Source organism: Lycium ferocissimum, chromosome 7 (genome assembly GCF_029784015.1).
Source record: "Lycium ferocissimum isolate CSIRO_LF1 chromosome 7, AGI_CSIRO_Lferr_CH_V1, whole genome shotgun sequence".
In the NCBI taxonomy this organism is placed as follows: Eukaryota; Viridiplantae; Streptophyta; class Magnoliopsida; order Solanales; family Solanaceae; genus Lycium; species Lycium ferocissimum.
In genome coordinates this window covers 32,613,742-32,637,470 of record NC_081348.1, presented here as the reverse complement: position 1 = coordinate 32,637,470, position 23,729 = coordinate 32,613,742, and the positions used below count along the sequence as shown (strand labels likewise).

General features: G+C 32.7%; 1 protein-coding gene, 2 long non-coding RNA genes and 1 pseudogene across 3 annotated transcripts; 3 read left to right on the top strand and 1 right to left on the bottom strand.

Annotated features, from left to right (window-relative positions):
* The first annotated feature begins 1,209 nt into the window (after positions 1 to 1,209).
* On the top strand, positions 1,210 to 5,172 carry LOC132062135 (ferric reduction oxidase 7, chloroplastic-like; annotated as a pseudogene).
* Positions 5,173 to 10,858: 5,686 nt separating this feature from the next.
* LOC132064455 (ferric reduction oxidase 6-like) lies at positions 10,859 to 15,266 on the top strand. The gene is made up of 9 exons (XM_059457440.1): positions 10,859 to 11,066; positions 11,450 to 11,543; positions 11,629 to 11,829; positions 12,691 to 12,925; positions 13,094 to 13,421; positions 13,509 to 13,785; positions 13,884 to 14,139; positions 14,225 to 14,648; positions 14,739 to 15,266. Exons 1-9 carry the CDS (start codon positions 10,949 to 10,951, stop codon positions 14,903 to 14,905), a joined length of 2,100 nt encoding a protein of 699 aa, XP_059313423.1. The 5' UTR covers positions 10,859 to 10,948; the 3' UTR covers positions 14,906 to 15,266.
* LOC132064457 (uncharacterized) lies at positions 15,039 to 15,857 on the bottom strand. The gene is made up of 2 exons (XR_009416555.1): positions 15,803 to 15,857; positions 15,039 to 15,728 (listed from the first exon to the last, which is right to left on the bottom strand). It is a non-coding gene; the product is annotated as an uncharacterized LOC132064457 (long non-coding RNA).
* Positions 15,858 to 16,784: 927 nt separating this feature from the next.
* Positions 16,785 to 19,070, top strand: LOC132062718 (uncharacterized). Its single transcript, XR_009416241.1, has 3 exons — positions 16,785 to 17,217; positions 17,322 to 18,493; positions 18,721 to 19,070. It is a non-coding gene; the product is annotated as an uncharacterized LOC132062718 (long non-coding RNA).
* The last annotated feature ends 4,659 nt before the right edge of the window (positions 19,071 to 23,729 follow it).

The following is a 23,729-nucleotide window of genomic DNA, read 5'->3' as shown; positions in this document are numbered from 1 at the left end:
AACGTTACGTTTAATCCCAAAAAAAAAGGAAGATGGTGAAACATAGAGAGAAACACAGGGGATCACCAACAGGGGATCACTTTAAATTGTTACTAGGACTAAAAGTCCGTGGGAGATACCCTTATAACGACGTTAAGAGATTCCTATACTTCATGTGTTGGCTCCTAATCTTTTCATCTAGCATTGTTGGACATATTAAGCTGCTTTCTTTTTATACTTCCTCCTTCCCGATTTAAAAATTTTTACTTTCCTTTTTAAAAATACGCGTCCAAAGAAACTGCTTTTCTAGAATTTAGTAAGTTGACAATTCAAACATACTACCCGGCAAGTTTATAACCACAAGATTAAGGATATTTTGGTACATTATGCACATTTTTAATTTAAGACCGCAAGATTAAAAAATCTCACTTTATTTCTTAAATCTCGTGACTAGTTAAACTAAGACACTTAAAATGGGATGGAGGGAGTAATACGGTAATTATTTTCTATAGTCCAAACTAAGAACATGGATCCACCTCATTTCGAATGGGATTCTTGAACTTCCAACTCATAAAGTCATGTAAAAGGTACGAGAAGAGAACACCATTTGCTGCTCAAACCGCAACAGCAAACGCCATCCCAAAAGAGGATCAAGGTACGCAACGAGCGTAAGCTATGATAAAAGGTCCCGGTCTCGGAAGAGAAGAAGCAGCATTACGAGCTATTCGTCGAAGTGGTATACTATTAACTTTCGTACGGGATGTAACTCCTATGCCACATAATGGTTGGTATATTCATATCATAATATATGAACAGTAAGAACTAGTATTCTTATTGAGACTATAACTCGTAAGGAAGAAAATCGATTTATGGATGGAATCAAATATGCAGTATTTACAGACTTCAGTATTTTCAATTTTTAGAAGAACGCTAATGAACTGAACACTAATGAATTGACTTTTCCTAGTATATTAACAACGAGATAGACATATCACTGTATTCATCATCCATTTCCTAGTGGGGGAAAGAGTCTAATTTTTTAGTGGTCCAATTTTTTGTGGCTTCATTTTTTCAAGATTTCGGCTTAAATCCTGTAAATAGTATTCTGATTGAGTGTTGATGGCTTTGTTTTCTTCTGAAGTTTTTTTGGTATAAATTAGTAACTGCTTCAAGGATGCTTTGATTTAGCTAGGCCAATAAAGTTGTTGTCAAGTAATTTAAAGATTCTAACTCTCAGGGCAAGTACCTCTTCTTTTGAAAAAAGAAGATGAATTTGATCATATCAAGAAGATACATGTTTTGGTATCATCAACAATCGAAGTAATAATGTGGGTGATCTTCATTGCATGGGCAACTTTTATTTTCATATTGCCTATAAAATTCATCAACGAACAGCAATTTAAATTTATTCAAGCTACCCAAGGAACTATTTTTGGCTCCACAGGTTTTTGCCCAACTTGAAAGTTTCTTGTTTTTGTTATATACTTATCATTGTTTCCAATATCTTAATTAGTAACTAATTTCAATTTTCTGTTAATTGGACTGCAAGCAGCGTATTCTTGATGTTCATTTTACCAATTTTCACGATTGCATTTCTTGCGATTGTTCGTATCATTCTCAATGGTGAAGATGAACCTCGAGTGTATGTCTATCTGATAGTAGTTAGTGGATGTTCGTGATCAGGTAGATAGCGTACATAATTTTGAACTTATCTAGAATTTTTAATAGTTGCAGGAAGAAGAATGCAAAAGGTCCAAATTTTAGCTTATGGACATTCCCAGTTTTGGTGGATGGACCATTTGGTGTTGTTACAGCTGCAGAAATGAATGGAATTATACTCTTTGCAGTGTACATCGTCTGGGCTATAATTATGTACACTATACAGAATGTGAACCTCTTATCGTCGTTTCATGTACAAGACATGAAAGAAAAAAGGTACTATATAATTCTGTCACCATGATCATGTGACCTGCTAGTTTAAGCTTGGGAATCTGCTCATTTAGGCCTATTGCTGTCTATAGTTTAAACCATCTTATTTTGACTTGTCAAAATGATCATTTTTGCAGAGAACTAAGTTACGTTAATCCTTTTATATATACACGTAAGGCTGGGCTATATAAAACATTATCCATTCTCCAAAAGACTACCTGATATGCTTCTCTAGAGTTATTTATTTTGCATCCTTCTGGCCCTCAATTGCACTATATTCAGAAATGTTTCAGTCCAATTTACCCTTAATTCAAATGTTGTTTTTTCTTTCAAGTTTGTTCTTATATTATCTTCTTATACTAGTTCTCCAGAATGTGCCTGGTAAATAGAATTCTGAAAGTACTGATACACTCTTCTCGAATAATTGAAGTTTCCAATTAGCTGATGATTCAGCGAAACATGACTTCAGACTTCAGAGCATGTTTAATGATTTCATTCTGTTTTTCAAGCAGAATTTAGACTCAACCAACTAAATAATAAATACTACTCCTATATTGTAGTTTTTTATGTCTATTCCTGTCTCGTTCTAAAACTATTTTAGATCAGTTGAATACACTTAACTTTCTGCCTCACTAGGTAATTCTAGGCCATTCGGTACATTCATTTGATTTTACTCACTTCACCAATATAAACGAAGGATCTTTTAAATTCAGTTACTGCACATTATCTTAGTCCCCCTGCGGTATTAAATCAGGAAAGATAGATTGACTTTCTCTTCGTCTTCTATGCCTTTTTTTCATTGTCAACACAATTTGTAATTTGTGCATCTGTTAAATAAAAAAAGAACCAGTTAATAGTTGTTGATTTGAAGGCTCCTTTAATAGCAGGATATTCTTTTTCTAATTATAGCTTTTGATCCACTAATATCTGTTGTTGTAATATTTTCAGTGCTCTGTTGCTGGAGCTAACAGGCTTTCGTTTTGCATTCATTGGATTAGTCTGCTTAGCATTTTTTTTTCTGCCTGTTGCACGGGGTTCAGTTCTTCTTCGAGCTATAGATATCCCTTTTGAACATGCCACTAGATATCACGTTTGGCTGGGACATCTTACTATGGCTCTTTTTACCCTTCATGGTCTCTTCTATGTGATTTGCTGGGCAATGCGAGGGCGACTTCTGGAAGAAGTGAGTTCTAAAGGCCCATAGAGATTTCTTTTATTTGTGTACTAGTACCATATACTAAAGCCCTTCACTACCTGAAATGCATCTTTATTAGACTTTTCCAAATTTGTTTAATGCAGCTAGTCGACGGGAAAAACGAAAGAGTAGCCAATCTTCCAGGAGTTATCAGCCTTACAGCTGGTTTACTGATGTGGGTGACTTCACTTCCTGAAGTAAGGAGAAAAAATTTCGAATTGTTCTTCTATACGCACCAATTGTATGTGGTGTTCGTGGTGTTCCTAGCCTTGCATGTTGATGATTTCATCTTCATAATAGCTGGTGCTGGGATCTTCCTCTTTATGCTTGATCGCTTCCTTAGATTCTTCCAGTCGCGAAAAACTGTTGACATACTTTCAGCCACATGCTTTCCTTGTGGAACCGTTGAACTCGTTATTTCAAAACCTGCAAGTAAAGAATAAATCTTTGACTCAACTAATATAATTTCCTCACTATTGCATTTTTCAGTGATTGTAATACTTCTTCCCTCGCAATGTAGATTTACATTACAACGCCCTTGGCTGGATATTCTTACAAATACGCGAGTTGTCCTGGCTGCAGTGGCACCCTTTCAGTGTCTCCTCTAATCCCCTTGATGGCAAACATCATCTTGCAATTCTCATAAAGGGTCTTGGAGATTGGACCAAAAAACTGAAGGGGAACATCTTGAACCTTTCTGTAGAACAATCTGAGAAGGCGCCCCTTTTGCAGCATAACAGGAAAATAACAGCTTCTGTTGAAGGTCCTTATGGCCATGAATTACCATACCACTCAACGTATGTATATCCACAGCAATATGTATTAAATTTACTACTTTTTTCTTCCAATTATTAAGTCATTGACTAATTAATTGGCTTGATAATGTTTCTCCTCTCGGGTATGAAAATCCCATTTTGGTAGCAGGTGGAATTGGAATTTCCCCCTTCCTAGCTATCCTGAGTGATATCCTCCACCGTATCAATGATAGCAAGCCTTGTCTATCAAGAAATATACTGATAGTATGGGCTATCAAAAACTCAGATGAGCTTCCACTTCTTGAGACAGTTGACATGGAGGCAATCTGTCCACTTTTCTCTGGAAAACTGAATCTCGAGATTCAAACATTTGTGACTCGAGAATCACAGCCTACATTGGTAATTCTTTTTTCCCGTTTTCATGTTGTTTATGTATCATCACCCTATTTATATGTTTCAATTATTACTTCTTCTTTTTTATCGCAGGAGGAGGGTAAAGTACCCAAAGCAATGCACCCCTCAATCTCCCCTGGCTTCAAGGGATGTCGAATGTCTAGCTTGGTTGGTACTGGAAATGTTGTATGGTCTGGATTATATGTCATAGTTTCCACAATAGGGTTGGTCATCACTGTAGCATTGGTGGCCATTTTATACATAAATCCATTCAATGTGTTTTATTGGTGGTACAAGGGGCTTTTGTTGATTGGATCCATGGTTGCGAGTGTTCTTATATTTGGGGGTCTCGTTATCGCTTTATGGCATCTTTGGGACAGGAAAACCTCATCGAAGGAAGAATCAGACGATGCCACAAAGAAAGTTGATGTCCTGCAGCAGAAGAATGAGATCTCTTTACACAAGAGTTTTGGAGAGGCTCAATTTGTCAATAATATTCGATATGGTCAAAGACCGGATTTACAAGGTATGTTCAGAGGCAATATGAACTTTACAAGCTCTATATACTTCTCCTTTTTTTTTTTTTTTTTAATTTTTTTTTTATTTGATAGTGTGTTTAAACCTCTTTTTCTGCAGAGATATTTGGATCACATGCAAAGAGTTGGGGAAACGTAGATATTGGTGTGCTAGTGTGTGGTCCTCCTACTCTCTAGTCCAGTGTTGCTAAAGAGTGTAGAAGGCAAAACTTGCAGAGAAGAGGCCATCAGGCTATTTGCCATTTCAACAGCCACAGTTTTGACCTCTAGGTCACCCCAGTAAGCATGGGCGAAGCTAGGGTACCAGAAATAGAAAAATTACACCTTATAAAGAAGGTTAAAATTATTTTTATGTATATAATATATAGTAGATATTGGAGTCCCTTGGCTTCGTGTGATTATTTCTTTATATTTGAATCATTTTAGTGGAATTTCTGGCACCGCCAATACCCGTAAGCATTTGATAGCTCGTATACGGAGTACCTTTTACTGGTCTAATGGAAAAAATGATCATACGATTAGCTAGTTTATCTATGGTTCTTGTAGAAACAATCATAATTGGTGTTTTTAAATTTTACAATTAAAACAATCTTTTGAGTTACTCAAGAGTGGCAAAATATATATATATATATATATATTTTTTAATTTTTTTTTCTAGATTTCATCCGAGATACTCCATCAACGTTTACACCAAACGCCATTTAAACACAAAATAAATATGCAACAACACACAAATGGTGCGTGTAATTCACACGCAAAAATAACAATGATAGAGCCACGTGGATTTTTAGCTTTAAAAAAAAAAAAGTAAAAACAAAATAGTCATCTTCTTCAACGCCCCCCCCCCCCCCCGACCGACCCTCTCCTCTTCTTTGGCGTCCCCACCACCCCTCCTTCTTCAAACCCCGACCGCAAAACACCGGCTTTTAAAAAATAAAATGAGAACAAACCATAGTAAAAATCAAATTCGGATTTGATCTTAGACGTGGACACCATGATTATTGAGGTTCTACAAAAATGCTAAAGCTAATGCTCAATCAACAGATCTGCAAAATCTTCGAAAAAGAACACTAGAAAAAAAAAGGAATTTAGATTTGTGACTTAGCTGAATCTAACCAAATTGACTAAAATAAGTAAAGGGGTGTGTTTGGATGAAGGGTTTTTTTTGTGTGTTTATTTCAAAGGACTATTGATTTTTTTGGTCCATTAATGGAGAAATCATGGACATTTTCTGTTGGAAAAGATGAAGGGGAGAGAGAGAGAAAGTATAATGGATTCTCATGCCTTTTTCTGTTGATATCTTGTCAACTGGGATCAAATTAATAAGCATTTGAAATTTTTTTTTTTTTCAACTCCTAAAAGTGGAACACGCATGATGTTGAGTGACATGTGTCTAAATGGCACAATAAAAACGGATTATGGAAAAATTAAGAGATTTTTTTTTTGTTGAAGAAGAAGAGTAGATGGATGAAGGGGGAAATTAAAAAAAATAAAAAATATGGATAAGTTTGAGGGTCTATCTATGACTTTGACCTTTAAATTTTACAATTAAAACAATCTTTTGAGTTACTCAAGAGTTAGCAAAATAATTTTAAAAAAAAAAACTTTTTCTAGATTTCAGTAGATACTTACCTAACCCAATATTTACGCCAAATGAAATAATTTAGATATAGTTGTTGAAAATCAAAATAAGGATACATATTATGCGATTGTAGTTGATTGATAATTACATGTATGAAAGACAAGTCTTATATTTTTTAATTTGGTGAAAATTCAGGTATAGTAAAATTTACCCTTTCTTACAACTTCCTATTTTAATTCCCCATTTTCGATTGGCTGAGTGAGACTATTATCTCTAGCTAGCAATACGTGAAAAGGAAACTGAAACATAAAATACACCAGAAGATCCTCAAACGGATTAATGACGTTCCTAAAAGTGGACCTATTGTATTGTTGATGTTGATTTTGGCTGAGAAATGAGCGGCTCTAGTTTAATCTTTTACAAAAATTGTCACAATCAATTTCCTCACATCACATTAATTTGAGTAGCTTTACGTCAATAAATAATAGTGGTACCGCACATTTGCCCTCATTTTCCGTATACGTAGTTATTTGCGCCCTTCCAAGAACGTAGGGATCATTACAATAATTGTTTCTTAGCAACTAATTGTAGGACATTTTCAGGTCATGGAACCAGCTACGCCATTGGCTTTAATGATTTTATCTGGTTACTCTACAATTTGAAGAAAAAGAATTCAGAGAAGCAACAACTTTTGCCTATCTAAAATATTTTGGACCAAGTATTAGATAATGTCACACCTAATATTACAGAAAAGAAGTAAATATAAAGTATAGTGTGATGAAGTGTGTTTTGTTATAATGAGAGTCAATTTTGATGAAATTTATTTTTGATGTTTGATGTGTAAAAAATACGTTATGGAAAAATATGATTAAAAACTAATAAAATAATAATAATAATAATAATAATATTAATAATAATGATAATAATAATAGCAAATGGGAGAGCGTTGTGAAGAATTTTATGTACTAAAGATTAATAATGCAAGTATTAGTTGGAGCAAATAACATGAAGTTAAAACTTAAAATTAAACATAGTCATCAAGGAAAATGAGTTCCTACTATAAGTGAGAGAAATTAGTTTCTCCCTTTTGACAGAAAAGATTTTATGACAATCAAACGCCAACAAGATGACTTTTTCATTGAAAATATTTTTGGTAAACCATGATTTGCATCATTCCAAATACATCTAAATGAAGATTAGAGCATGAAATGATTGAAATCCCAGCGTTACCCTTGGATTAGACCTTATTGTCTCTTGGAAAATATATAGATTAAAAAAAACACGGAAAATATTGATATATCGGCAATAAAAGGAAATGCTTCACTTTATAATTGAAACAAGTGGTCCTCACTTATTTTTTAATGAAAACTCTACTTTGGGAAAAGGGCTAAAAATATCCTCCATTATAAATTTGGGTAAAAATATCTCTCTCGTACGAAAATTTTTAAATATACATGTATCTTAACGGAAATCCCAACATAAGTCGATTTTTATTTTTAAACTCGCTTATTTAAATCGATCCAACTACATAAAAAACTCATATGCTACCACAACCCGTGCTACATCTTTAGCCATTAGATGTAGTGTAACAAGTTGGTAAAATATGATTTTTTTATGTAATTGATATTTGAAAATTTAAATGATAAGAGGTTTAAAAAATAAAATCGTTATATTGGGATTTTTTTCAAAGTAGTTATATTTGAAAAACTTTAAATTATCGTCTAAGAGTTTTTTTTTTTTTTTTATCCAAATTAGTATAATCAAATATATTTTTAAAAGAGTCGTTTTTCCCAAAGTAGATAACTTTGGGGGTATTTTTTTTGATTTTTATTATTCCCTTTTTTAAAATATGTAACTCTTCAAAATATTTAAATTATCCACTAATAAGATTTAATTTTTTTTGCTAATTAATAAGAGAGTGAAGTTTCAGGTAATATAATCAAATAATTGACCACTACAGAGTCGTACCATTAGGGTAACATGTATTTAAGATAACTTTGTACGGGGTTTTGAACTAAAGCCTTTCCTTTTTTTTTATATCATTATTGGTACACAATGCATAAATTTTCATCATTCCACCAAAGAAAGCAAGAAGGATAAGTAAAGTCATTAACAAGGAATTGACCTAAAAAAATCAAAATACAAAAATTTTTATTTTAAAATATGGATATTAAATACTCGAGAAAAAAGTAAAAAACTTATCTTTGGAGCGAATGGGAATCTTTTACAAATTCTTGATTTTTTTTATCCATCTTTTGAAATGAAGATCCAGGTTATTGAATATTTGTATGTTCCACAAAGAATGACTGAAAATAATCCACAACATGCAAAGATGGATGGAAAATTAATCATTCCCATCCTGGAAAAAAGGCGACCTTTCTCAAAACAAAAGTGTAATGAAATGCAATAAGGGCAGGGGCGATTTGGTGATAATTTTAATTACCTACCAAACGACCACTTAGTCTCATAACATCAAATAGATATTACGGGTAAAACAAAAAAAATGGATAACTTTGTACGGGGTTAATCTAAGCCTTTCCTTTATTTTGATTTTTATTATTTACACAATCCAGTACGTTAATCAGTCTTGTCAATCCTTATCGTGGAATTGATGGGTCGAAAATCATACAAATATTTTTATTTTTTAAATTTGCGCCCTTTACTCGAGAAAAAGAAATGGCGCAAATGTTGGTTATAATAATTAAAAGAAAGGAGTGAAGAACATATACCCATGCTTAGATAGAGGAAAATGAAAATTGAAAGTGTGAGTGGTTCATAATTAATATATCTTGGGCTTGGTAGGGACTAGTTGTTGAAGAATCTCATTCCACCAAAGAAAGCAAGAAGGATAAGTAAAGTCATTAACAAGTAATTACCTACACGCCAAAAAATCAAAATACATTAGTTTGAAAGTCTTTTACTTTAGATTGTATCTGTAATAATATGTCACAGTTATCAACTTTACACTTTCAGTTTTTGCTTTCTAAAAAAGTAAAAAACTTATCTTTGGAGCGACAGTGGGAATCTTTTACAAATTCTTGATTTTTTTTTCTTCGGCAAGTGAAATTTCGGCACTGTTGAGTGAATGAGGCCAGATCCAGTTTATTTTCTCACCGGCCCCAATAATGGTCTATTTTACTTGTTATATTTGTATGTTCCACAAAGAATGACCGGAGAAATTAACAGCACCTGACAACATTCAGAAGGATGGATGCGCACCATCATACATAGATAATCATTCCGATCCTGGAAGAAGAGGCGACCTTTCTCAAAAACCAAATAGATTGAACTGAGAAAAATTCTATGAGTCACTGAAACGCAATAAGGGCAGGGGCGATTTAGGTGTTAAAATTGGGGCACGTTAATTCATGATAGACCCATTTTTTAAGTATGACTCCGAGAGCGTGTAAAAATAAATTGGTAGCTATTTTATGTATATATTTTTTAAAATTAATATAATACTATCTATCGAAAGGGATTTATAGATTTGTATAAAAAAATATATTTAATTCTTTTTAAATTGTGACTTAATTTTTTTGCTACTACATGTTAGGGTATGAGTTAACTTACTGTTCGTATTGTCCAGGGATCAAGAATAAGGGGCTTTGCTTCCTTTTACATTGCCTTTTTTTGTTTTTTTTTCTTTTTCAATTTAATACTTCTCTTATTTTCATCAAATTAATATCTCTCCACATTTATTAAAGTAAGAATAAAGGTGAGAAATTAATTAATTTTTTTTTAAAATGATAAATATTTTGAACCAAATATTTTAATAAATCATGACAACTAAAATAGACTTGAGGGAGTATTATGCTCTTTTCAACACCTAAAATTATATTTTTACATGCAATCGCTTTATCAATTTCGTGAAGGTTAGTCGTCTCACCCATATTTTTACTAGCAAAAGCACAGAGTTCTCAAACAAATAATTCAAGCTCATCATCACCTCCGTGACGAAAGTCACCTTTCCCTTTTGTTCTAAAATTTGTGGCTATCATTCTTGTTTGGTGGAACTGCAAAAACCTAGTATTATCAACACTATGGTCCATGAGTAAATGTTATACCACTACTGTTTATACTGATGTAACGTCTCAGTATTTTATACTTTGAGAAGAACCTCGTATTTCTCTACCCCTTTTCTACTAATGAACTGACTCTTCCTTGTATATTATAGCGACAATGTGAATTACATTATGTGATAGACATATCACTGCGTACACCTTTTCCAAGGGGAAGCTAATTTTTGAGTGGTCTAATTTTTTTGTGGCTTCATTTCTGCCAGATTTCAGATTAAATTCTGTACATAGCCTGATTGGATGTTGATGGCTCTGGTTATATATATATATATATATATATATATGAAGCCTTTTGATATATATATTGGTAACTACTTTAGGGTGCTTTGATATAACACACACACACAACAGTTATATATATATTTTAAAGATTCTAAAATATATATATATATATCTATAGATGTGTGCAAATACCTCTTCTTTTGAAAAAAGAAGATGAATTTGATCATCTCAATAAGATACCACTTTGGGTATCATTAACAAAGTTGATTCTCAAAGTAATAATGTGGGTGATCTTCATTGCATGGGCAACTTTTATTTTCTTCTCACCTACAAAATTCACTAATCAACTGCAAGGGAAAATTATTCGAGCCACCCGAGGAACTATTTTTGGGACATCAGGTTTTTTCCCTACTTTTATGGGTCGTTTGAACCGTGACATAGATATATCACTGTGTACACCTTTTCCAAAAGACTAATTTTTTGCTTTGAAATTTGTACATAGCCTAATTTATACTTTTTCTTTGATATAAAAATGCATCCCATCCCAAGAGATGGGATATCCTTCTTATCCCACTTATCATCTTAGTTATTTTATATCATAAATGTATAAAATAATTCCAATCTTCATTGTAAATTAGTTTCAAATTATAATCCTGCAAGGGATAATTTTGACTATCTACCAAACGACCCCTTAAAGTTTCTTGCTTTGATTCTGTATCATTTTTTTGTTTCCAGTTTCTTAGTAAATTTAGTAAGTAGTTTCATTTTCTTTTGGACTGCAGGCAGCATATTCTTGATATTCAGTTTCCCAATTTTCATGATTGCGTTTCTTGCAATTATTCGTCTCGCTCTCTCTGGTGAAGATGAACCTCAAGTGTATGTCTATCTGCTAGCTTGATTTCTTTAGTGATCAGCCAGATAGCGGAACTATGAACTTATCTAGAATTGTTAATTGTTGTAGGAAGAAGACCGCGAAAGCTCCAAATTTTAGGTTATGGACATTCCCAGTTTTGGTGGATGGACCATTCGGTGTTGTTACAGCTGCAGAAATGATTGGAGTTATACTCTTCTCAGTGTACATCGTCTGGGCTATAATTATGTACACTATACAGGATGTTGACCTCTTATCTTTGTTTCACGTACACAGCATGAAAGAAAAAAGGTAATTCTGTCACCATGATCATATTACCTGAATTTCACACTTTCTTTTCTGTGTAACTGAAGATAAAGTGTAGTTGTTTTCCGATGGCAATGAGATTCACTGTGTTCAAGAGCTTAGAGCTTTGAACTTTTTAACTGTGCTGATTTAGGCATATTGCCGTTTATAGCTTAGACCATGTTATTCTGGCTTGAAAAAGTGATCATCAGCTAGTTATCTTAATCCTTTCAATTATACATATATGGCTCAGTTGTATAATTTGTTCTTATGTTATCTTCTTATCCAGTAGCTCTTAGTTCTCCAGAAATGTGCAGGGGTAGTAGAATTCAGAAAGTACTGATATACTCTTCTCGAGTAATTGGCGTTTCCAATTAACTGAAGCTTGAGTTAAACATGATTCAGAGCCTGTTTAATGATTTCATTCTATTCTTCAAACAGAATTTAGACTCGACCTACTGAAATACGAGTAATAATTACATCCTAGTTTTTTTATGTTTATTCCTGTCCCGCTCTAATGAAAACAAACTGAATTCAGTAGAGTTAACTTTCTGCATCACTAGGTAATTCCACCCAATTCTGTATACAGTTAACTGATATAACTGAAGGTTTTTTTAAATTCGTTTGCTGCAAGTTATTATATCCTCTCTTCTTTGACAACTGAATTTGTAAATTGTGCAGCTGTTAAATCTGAAAAGAAACCATGTGAAAAGGTTTCGAACTGACGAGATGATATATACATTTACAGCCACATAGTTCTTATCTCAGATTTAAAACCATTTCATTGTTGTTTACTTGAAGGCTCCTCTGAGAACAGGATCTTCTTTTTCTAATTACAGCATTATCTGCTGTTGTAATATTTTTCAGTACTGTGTTGCTGGAGCTAACGGGCCTTCGTTTTGGATTTATTGGGTTAATCTGCTTAGCATTTTTGTTTCTGCCTGTTGCACGGGGTTCAGTTCTTCTTCGAGCTATAGATATCCCTTTTGAACATGCCACTAGATATCATGTTTGGCTGGGACATCTTACTATGGCTCTTTTTACTCTTCATGGTCTGTTCTTTGTGATTAGCTGGGCAATGCGAGGGCGACTTGTGGAAGAAGTGAGTTCTAAAATTGAAAGTTTCATTTGTCTCTTACCCATACAGATTCCTTTTATTTGTGTACTATATACTAAAGGCCCTTCACTACATGAAATGCATCTTTATTAGTGTTATTGGAGAGTAAACAACGAAGGGAAACTTAGACTTTGCCAATGTTATATAATGCAGCTAATCGATTGGAAAAACGTAGGAGTAGCCAATCTTCCAGGAGTTATCAGCCTTGCAGCTGGTTTACTGATGTGGGTAACTTCGCTTCCTGGAGTAAGGAGAAAAAACTTTGAATTGTTCTTCTATACACACCAATTGTATGTGGTGTTTGTGGTGTTCCTAGCCTTGCATGTTGGTGATTTCATCTTCATGATAGCTGGTGCTGGGATCTTCCTGTTCATGCTTGATCGGTTCCTTAGATTCTTCCAGTCACGAAAGACTGTTGACATACTTTCAGCCACATGCTTTCCTTGTGGAACCGTTGAACTCCTTATTTCAAAACCTGCAAGTAAGCATAAATCTTTGACTCAACTGATTTAATATCCTCACCACTTCATTTTTTAGTGATTCTAATACTTCTTTCCTCACGTTGTAGATTTACATTACAACGCCCTTGGCTGGATATTCTTACAAATACGCGAGTTGTCCTGGCTGCAGTGGCACCCTTTCAGTGTCTCCTCTAGTCCCCTTGACGGGAAACATCATGTTGCGATTCTCATAAAGGTTCTCGGAGATTGGACTGAGAAATTGAAGGGAAACATCTTGAATCTTTCTGTAGAACAATCTGAGAACGAGCCCCTTTTGCAGCATAAAAGGAAAATAACAGCTTTTGTTGAAGGTCCTTATGGCCATGAATCACCATACCACTTAATGTATGTAAATCCGCAGTGATATGTATTGAATATACAATTTTTTTCCAGTTATTAAGTCATTGACTAAGTAATTGGCTTGATGATGTTTCTCCTCTCAGGTATGAAAATCTCATTTTGGTAGCAGGTGGAATTGGAATTTCCCCCTTCCTAGCTATCTTGAGTGATATCCTCCATCGTATCAATGATAGCAAACCTTGCCTGCCAAGAAATATACTAATAGTATGGGCGATTAAAAATTCGGATGAGCTTCCACTTCTGGATACAGTTGACATGGAGGCAATCTGTCCATTTTTCTCTGATAGACTGAATCTCGAGATTCAAACATTCGTGACTCGGGAATCACAGCCTTCATTGGTAATTGGTTTTCCCTATTTTCATTTTGTTTATGTATCATCACCCTATTTATATGTGTTAATTATTGTACTTCTTTTTTCCTCAGGAGGAGGGTAAAACACCTAAAGCAATACACACCACAATCTCCCCTGGCTTCAAGGGATGTCGAATGTCTAGTTTGGTTGGTACTGGAAATGTTGTATGGTCTGGATTATATGTCATGGTATCCACAATAGGGTTGGTGATCACTGTAGCATTGCTGGACATTTTCTACATAATTCCATTCAATGTAAATTACTGGTGGTACAAGGGGCTTTTGTTGATTGGATGTATGGCTGCAAGCATTCTTATATTTGGGGGTCTCGTGATCGCTTTATGGCATCTTTGGGAAAGGAAAACCTCACCGAAGGAGGAACCAGGGGAGGACGCCTCAAAAAAAGTTGATATCCTGCAGCAGAATGAGCAGAAGAATTTTGGAGAGTCTCGATTTGTCAATAATATTCGATATGGTCAAAGACCGGATTTCCAAGGTATGTTCGGAGGCAACGTTTGAACTTTACAGGGTCTATATATCTCTCGTTTTTTTCTTGGAAAAGTGTTTTAACTTCTATTTTCTGCAGAGATATTTGGATCGCACGCAAAGAGTTGGGGAAGTGTCGATATAGGTGTGATTGTGTGTGGTCCTCCTACTCTTCAGTCCAGTGTTGCTAAAGAGTGCAGAAGGCAGAACTTGCAGAGAGGGCATCAGGCTATCTTCCATTTCAACAGCCACAGTTTTGACCTCTAGATCACCCCAATACCAATGGACGGAGCTAGGGTTCGTCGAAAAATTACACCTTATAAAGGAAGTTAAAATATTTTTTTATGTATATACAGTGGATGTCAGATCCCCTTAGTTTCTTCGTATGTGTATTTCTTTATATTTTGAATTCTCTTACTGAAAATTCTGGCTCCGCCAATGCCAGTAAGCATCTGATAGCTCATATAAGGAGTACTTTTTACTGCTCTACTGGGATCATATCAGCTAGTTTATCGCTGATCCTTGTAGCATGTATCTGTGCTTTATGTTATCTGTAGTAAGCATCATGTACATTTTCAATCGTTGTAAATGCAGCTTTAACATTATATATCTATAACAATATTACCTATACCGTTAGTAGCTACATATACATGCTGCCTATTATCAGTGAGAATTTTTTAATTCCATACCATTGTCATAGTGTCTTGTATCTAATTTGCTTCGATTTTTATTCTTCCAACGATTCTATTCTAAAAAGTTGTAAAGGTTCATTGTACTTTAACATGGACTGCACCAATAAGGGGTTCATCTGCAAAAATGGCATTTCTCCAAGTTACTATTTAAATTATGTCCCTGTTAGCCCTGTGCGCTAAATTTATCTACAAAAAGACAAAGAAATAGATACTGCTCACCCAACTGCTTAAATTAAAAATAACCAGATGGATATATAATATATGTATAATTCATGGATATTATGTATATCGTGTATAATCTATGTATACTGGTATACAATTCTACGACATTTTAGCTGGTCCACTCAGGGGTTTATCTATCAACTTGTATATATAATGGGAAAGGCCTCTAACATGAACTACAACAAGGAAACTGAAATGACCTTCAATGTGCACCTTGTTTGGTTTGGGGCAATTCAATGTAGATAATGACTCGGGCAGTGGATTGAGTGACTCTTTGGGTTAGACGGAGACATCAAATTTTCAAGGGAAAACTACATATATATATATATATATATATATATATATATATATATATATATTATAACGTTTGGAAACGTGTGATAATTTTTCTTATTTACAAAACATAATAATATATTACCAAACATGGGCATTTTTTTAAAAAATTAATTTTTTTGCTCAAAGGCTTAAAAAATAACCTCAAATTTTTGTGTATGAAAGTTGTATGAAAAATGTATGACATATGTATGTATGAGCGAAATTTTTAATATAATTTTCACACACAAAATTGTGAGCGAAGACTTTAAGCCTTGAATATTGTATGAAAGTTGTTAGGAACATTATATACGAAAAATGTGAATGAAATTCTAAGTCTTGAGTGAGATATACACATTTTATACCATTCTCATGCATAAAATTTTGAGTGTAATGTTTCAGCCTTGATCGAGATATACACACTTTATACATTCTTCATACATACAATTTGAGCGAACTTTTTAAGCCTTGAGTAAGATATACACATTTCATGCACAAAAATTTGAGCGATTATTTTAAGTTTTGAATGTTGTATCAAAGTTGTATACAATGTTATTGTAGTTGTATTAATTTTACAGAAAAGTAACATGAACTTTATACACAAAAATATGAACGAAATTTTAAGACTTGAGTGAGATACAAATTTCATATTTTTTTCATACACACAATTTTGAAAAGCCTTGAATAAGATATACACATTTCATACATTGTTCATACTTTTCATACACAAAATTTTGAAATAACTTTTTGTAAAATATATAATTTTTTTTTTTTTAAATAAAAAAATATTAAAAAAAACTTAATTTTTTTTTAAAAGCATGTTTTGTATAGGGTTTGTAATGTTATGTTTTGTAAATATAAAACTATCGTCACGTTTCGTAAATATTTCTCCTTAAGATGTATATAACTGTCCCAATTTTCAATACCAGATAAATTTCCAGTTTTTTGTATGTCTCAAATTTCAGTCCCATTTTTCATTTTGTCACTAATGTCTTCTCTCTGCGGACAATTATTTGCTAGCTTCCAAAACACTGTAGTGTTATTTGCTAGATTATAATACTTCTTTCCTCACATTGTAGATTTACATTACAACGCCCTTGGCTGGATATTCTTACAAATACGCGAGTTGTCCTGACTGAGTGGCACCCTTTCAGTGTCTCCTCTAGTCCCCTTGATGGGGAACATCATGTCGCAGTTCTCATAAAGGTTCTTGGAGATTGGATAAAAACTGAAGGGAAACATCTTGAATCTTTCTGTAGAACAATCTGAGAAGGATCCCCTTATACAACATAACAGGAAAATAACAGCTTCTGTTGAAGGTCCTTATGGCCATGAATTACCATACCACTTGATGTATGTAAATCTGCAGCGACATCTGTTGAATATACAATTTCCTTTTTTTCTCGGTTATTAAGTCATTGACTAATTGATTGGCTTGATCATGTTTCTCCTCTCAGGTATGAAAATCTCATTTTGGTAGCAGGTGGAATTGGAATTTCCCCCTTCCTAGCTATCTTGAGTGGTCCTCCTACTCTTCAGTCCTGTGTTGCTAAAGAGTGCAGAAGGCAGAACTTGCAGAGAAGGGGCAATCAGGCTATTTTCCATTTCAACAGCCACAGTTTTGACCTCTAGATCACCCCAATAAGCAAGGACGGAGCTAGGGTACCATAAATCGAAAAATTGCACCTTATAAAGAAGGTTTAAATTGTATTATATATCATCATCATATATCATATATTATACTAAAAATGGGAAGCTCCCAACTTCAAAGTTGGATTACCATTTTGCCCTATACTAAATTAAAATCTACTTAAATATATAATAAAATAGTCATATTTTATTAGGTAATCATTTGTCAATTACATTGAAAGTGAACCAGTGAATTAAAAATGAAACAGTAGCACTTCAATGCTATAGACCATGAAAATGCAGTGAATGGATAAGGGAATTCGCTCTCTTCATTTACTTTCAAAAACATCTCACATATTGAAGTAGGCTTCTTCTCTTCGTTAATCTCAAAAAGGTGAAAAGTTCAAGGAGTTAATTACATTCAATGATTTAGCATATACAGCATTCATCTTAATAATTGTTTCAGAAAAGTAAAAGAATGGTCCATAAATAATAGTAGTAATCACTATAATAAAACAATTGAGTATCTCTCATTAATTAGCTGCTATTATATGCTTCTTCAAATTAATATATTGAACAGTTACTAATCAAGTTAAACTAATCTAAAGCTGAAAAGACTTTTGCTACAATATCTGTAACAGTTTTTTCAATGAACATAAATTACGAGGAGGTGAAGAGCCACAATTCCATAATGTTATATACAAATTTGGTTTCACCTTATGCTTAAACAGATTTTATGGCTATACGTAGTTATTGACTTCTTGGACATTGGAGAACAACCGATATCCCTCTATTTCTTCATTATTGCCACACTTATATGCTAATCGAGATCATTGGATATTTTCTGCCGAGAGGTAAGGACATAGGGTCTCTTTTCTATAGCATACAAAGAGTGCACAAAGAGTTCAAGAAAAGGCAAGTTTTTGGGTGGTCTAAGCAAGGATGACTCTGGGTTTGGGATGATGAAGAAGAAAAATATGTTTTCCTGTCGGAGAAGAAGGTATGCATAAATGTAGTATTTTGTGTCCTCTCAGGTTCAATCTTATGCATAATTTATTTTATCATTTTCACCAAAAATATAGCAAATGTGTTAAAATGCTTTAATTCCTAGGAGATGAATTTGCTAGAATGCCATTCAAATGGTCGCATATCTTGAATGAATCTTAGTCTGTATAACGTCTCTGGTCATTAAAGCTACTTACATATTTTAACTTTTTTTTTCTATAGGTTCAAAAAAATATGTTCCTTGCTCCTCAATGGCTGTGACTTATGAGGGACGAGAAAGAGCTTGGGATCTAGGAGTTGTTAGCCAATGTCATCACTGTGCATCACACGTAATTAATGGTGTTTTCTGCTCTGTGTTGCGAAGAAGATCATAGATGTGGTTGCAAAGTTTTTAGTCTTCTATTAGTATTTCTTGAGTCTACTTTTGGTATTAGCATATGTTCATTATTTTTGGGATATTTTAAAGGAAATGCTGAAGTTATTAGATCTTGTTAGTTTTTCCAGGCTTATCAAATTAATTAGAACACTTGTTTCAATACCATTGAAACAATTATATATGGTATTATCTACCTTAGATTAAGTTTTATCTTTGCAGATATTAAGTTCATTTTTCTTAAAGTTCATTTTGAAGGTGACTAAAAATAAGATTAACTATGTTTTATCTTTCTTAGGAACTTGCACTTTTGGTACACTTTAATTACTATTTTTCGATCTAACATATCAATTGGATACATATATATATATATATATAGAAAATTTTGATATTATTTAGCGGTATATATGTGCAATGAACATCGGTGCACTTCCTTTGTTTTCCTACTTGATATCACTAAAAATATGTTATATTTTTCTTCCTTACATATATTAACGGTTTTCTTTTTTCGACCTTTCTGATTGATTTTCCGAAGCTCTTCACGGTTTCGGCAGCAATGATGAGGAAAATAAGTCAGTATCATTTTGTCTATATTTTTACAATTTATACTATGTAAATATTCTGGCTAGATTATTTTGGATAATAATATTGATTTGAAATTGGGAATGCATCGAATTCGTACATGCAATGCAAAAGAATTTTGAATTTCTTAACTCTTTTTCTTATATTAAAATTGTCATCAAAACATATTTTGCTAAGGAAAAATGAGCTTATTCAGTAGTTAATTTTTTAATTTTCATTTTTTACACGTTTGCACCTAATTATGGGCCCGTTTGGCTTAACTTAAAAAAAGTACTTTTTTTTGCGCGGAGTGCCCTTCTTTTGGGCTGGTCTTTATATTTTGCCCCTCATTTATGTCTTCTTTAAATTTTGCCCTTCTGCAATGAAAGTTTTTTTTGACGAAATTATCCTTACCCCATTAAAATCCTTTTTATTTCGTCATTTGCCCCTTTTTTTTTTTTTTTTTTTGCTTCTTCTTTCCTCCTCTTGTTTTGTGTTTGTCTCATATGTTCTAAAACGTAGGTACGAATTTGGATCTTTTGCTCGTTTCAATATTTGTTTTTATGTTAAATTGTTATTTGTTGAATTAATATCTTTGTCTTCATCGTTTTTATATTTAATTGATCCTTTTTTATTTAAAATGATAATGTCTTGTTATAGTGTTCGTATGATTTTTTGAACTTTAGTTTCATTCCCCATGTATATATTTTAGTTTTTTGAATGTCGTATTATGAATGTCGTAATATGTTTTAGTTGATTTTGATATGCGTTTTGGTTTTCTCTTTGTTGAATCATTGAAGTTTTTTGCCTGAAGCTCTTTTTCTTATTTTTATTTAATAATACGGTTTTTGTGAAGAATGTGTGTTGTTTGAGGCAACATATGCTGATTTATTGATTTTTGGCGAAGTTATGCGATTCCGTGACATAAAGTTATCTTGTTCGATAAATATGTGTGCTTGGTTTTATGGTGTTTTCTTGTTAATAATTTTGATTTTTATGCAATCTTATGTGTTTTTGGTGTTGTTTTGTTAATAATGTTTTGTTTTGGTTATGAAAAATGAAAGTTTGCCTCTCACGGCATACTTTGTAATTTTTAAAGTGAACTTACCCCTCCCGGCCAGATTGTCTAATTCTTAACACTTGTGTATTTTTTTGTTTTGGTTATGAAAAATGAAAGTTTGCCTCTCACGGCATACTTTGTAATTTTTAAAGTGAACTTACGCCTTAATTTGTCTAATTCTTAACACTTGTGTATTTTTTTGTTTTGGTTATGAAAAATGAAAGTTTGCCTCTCACGGCATACTTTGTAATTTTTAAAGTGAACTTCGCCCTCCGGCGAATTGTCAATTCTTAACACTTGTGTATTTTTTTATTTTGCTTATGAAAATGAAAGTTTGCCGCTAACTTACTTTGTTCTTTTGTAAAGAGAACATCCCGCCTCCTCCGTGAGACTTGTCTAAATCTTAACACTTGTGTACTTTTTTATTTTGCTTATGAAAATGAAAGTTGCCTCTAACAAGATACTTTGTTCTTTTGTAAAGTGAACTTAATACTTTTCTAGTTCTTAACACTTGCGTAAATTTTTGTTTTGCTCATGAAAATGAAAGTTTGCCTCTAACAGACATACTTATCTAAACATACTTTGTTCTTTTGTAAAAGTGAAATGTTCCTATGGCATACTTGTCTAATTCTTAACACTTGTGTAATTTTTTATTTTGCTTATGAAAATGAAAAGTTGCACTATAACAGCATACTTTGTTCTTTTGTAAAAGTGAACTTCGCCTCCTCCGGTTCTTAACACTTGCTATAAATTTTTTATTTTGCTCATAAAAATGAAAGTTTGCCGCTTAAATGTAAACTTCGCAAAAATACTTGTCTAATTCTTAATACTTGTGTATTTTTTATTTTGCTTATGAAAATGAAATTTGCCTCTAACGTCTTTGTTCTTTTGTAAAGTAAACAATCCTCCGACATACTTGTTGTAACTTTGCAATTTTTGTCAAGCTGAAGTTACTATAATTTCAAGTCTAAGTCATTGATTGTATACTAATCAAATGGAACGTATAAACTAATAAAAATCGAACAAAGCAATAAATTTGATCAATTCTATAGTAAAATTATGATTCGCATCAAAATGATTTGTTGTTATTTTCAAATTCTAAACTTAATAAAGCATCTTGAATTACATTGAAACGCTATATATTATATATTTTATTTTTTCGATGTTGTAAAATCAATGGAGATTTCTCCAAATGTTGGAACGATGGAACGATTGATTTGTTGTTGAAATGATAGGTTTAATTGGATGTTTGGGGTTCATTACGGACTTTTAGATTTTTATATGTTATGGGTAGGGATAGTAAAGTATATCTTTTAGCTTGGGAGCAAATATTAAAGACCACGCATTACGGGGGGCAAAAATTAAAGACCGGCATTTGAAGGGCATTCGCGCCAATTGTAGCTTATAAAAAAACAGCTTATAGTGTTTTTATTTTTTGGGCTTATTTTAAGATGGCTTATAAGGTAGTTAATTTTATAATAAGTAATCTATAACATCAAAATGAACTCATTAATCATTGATATATTTTATGTTCGGTAATGTTCGAGAACACGTAGTTACCTTGAATTGTAATTAATTTAAAAAGATTTGATATATTTGTTCGGCTGTTCCGAATAGTTACCTTGAAATGTCGTCTTTTGTAGCAAATAGTTGTCAAAAACTTGCTTCCCTCTCTCCTCAGTAGTTAATTAATCCCCAGCAATTTCTATTCCCTCGTTCATTTTCCATTCAATGTCATTCCTTGGTTACTTTCATATTCATCAATTTCAATTGACCATTACTTCCAAAATTGGAGATTTCATTTGCCCCTTATGCTGCCATTTCATAGATATCAATGTAAAGTTTCTTTCTCTTTATTTAATAACCTATTATTAATTTATGTTTTGATTTTTACCATTACTTTAGCTTTTATTCTTGGGTATGGTTCTACATTTTTCTTAAATATCATATGATGTACATGTCCTTTCTTTTTCTCTTCCATTTCTTAAATATACATGAAAAAAAGTTAGCTTTTGAGCACAATAAAATCTCTATGAAAGTATGTTATTGTAAAAGATCCATTTTTAATTTTAAGCTTGATCTCAATCTTATCATGGAGTAATAACAAAAAAAATTATTTTAATGTGTAGGATTAGGATAAAATTTGGTTTAACTTATTTTTTATCACTATTTATAGAATATTTTGTATCTGAAAATTGGAAAGGGCAAAAGATGATAATTATTGTCGTCCAGAGTCCATACTTTTTATGTACACAAGTATATTTCAAGGACAAATTGTACAATCAAAGAATATATAGCAGATAAAAAAAATTCAAAAATAATACTTTTGTATTATTCATTAGAGATACCTAAGTAAGTGACTATGCTAGCTTTTTAAATTTTAAATTACAATATTCTCAATATTTTTTATTTTACGATAATCTACCTTTTATTATTTTTAATTAATGTTAATTTATATTGGAATATTCTCAGCATTTTTTTCTAATTTTTACAAGAATATGCCTTTTTGTTATTTTAATATTTAAATATGGAAAAGGATTAATCACAGGTTCAATGAGGTCATTCACCATCGCGCGAAGCGTGGACAGATTTTATAGTTTATATATAACTTGCATAAAAAGTAAAATGATAAATAAGAATATGTTGGTGTTATACCCCATTTTAACAGAAGCTAAAATGGTTTACAACATTCCGGTAATTCCGGAGTTAATTAAAATTAAGGAGTCGCCACCTAATTATTTAGCGTGAATTAGGACACCTAAAGTTGATTAAAGTAATTGTCTAAAGTTAACTCCGTTTTAAAGATCTACTTAACCAAAAGATTCTAGGTAAGGGTTCAATTAATCTAAAGGGAAGGTGTTAAGCACCCTTTAAGATCCATTAAAATGGTTAACCGACCGAACTTAATTAATAATTAAGCTAGTGTAATATTCCGACTTTTTATTATAAAAAAGGGTAATGAGTAATACAAAATAAACTACAATATTAGACTAACTTGAGAAATCACCCAGTTCATAGTTGAAGTAAAATAGCTATACTTATTATGGTATCTTTGTAAAAAAACTGATTGTCTAGATTAAAAGTGGATACAAAAAATACAAGAGTAATACTTGCACCCAAAAGATGAAAAGCAAAGGACTTGACCAGATTTGCTTGACGTGAAAAACTTGAAGAAATAAACATTTTTTCAGAGTAAGGAAACCAATTAAAACGTGAGAAAAGTTTCCAGATTCTTGG

Coding starts and splice junctions, on each gene's coding strand:
- LOC132064455 (XM_059457440.1), top strand. CDS start 10,949: ATGTGGGTGATCTTCATTGCATGGGCAACTTTTATTTTCTTCTCACCT. Junction 11,067..11,449: donor AACTATTTTTGGGACATCAG/GTTTTTTCCCTA, acceptor TTTGGACTGCAG/GCAGCATATTCTTGATATTC. Junction 11,544..11,628: donor GGTGAAGATGAACCTCAAGT/GTATGTCTATCT, acceptor TAATTGTTGTAG/GAAGAAGACCGCGAAAGCTC.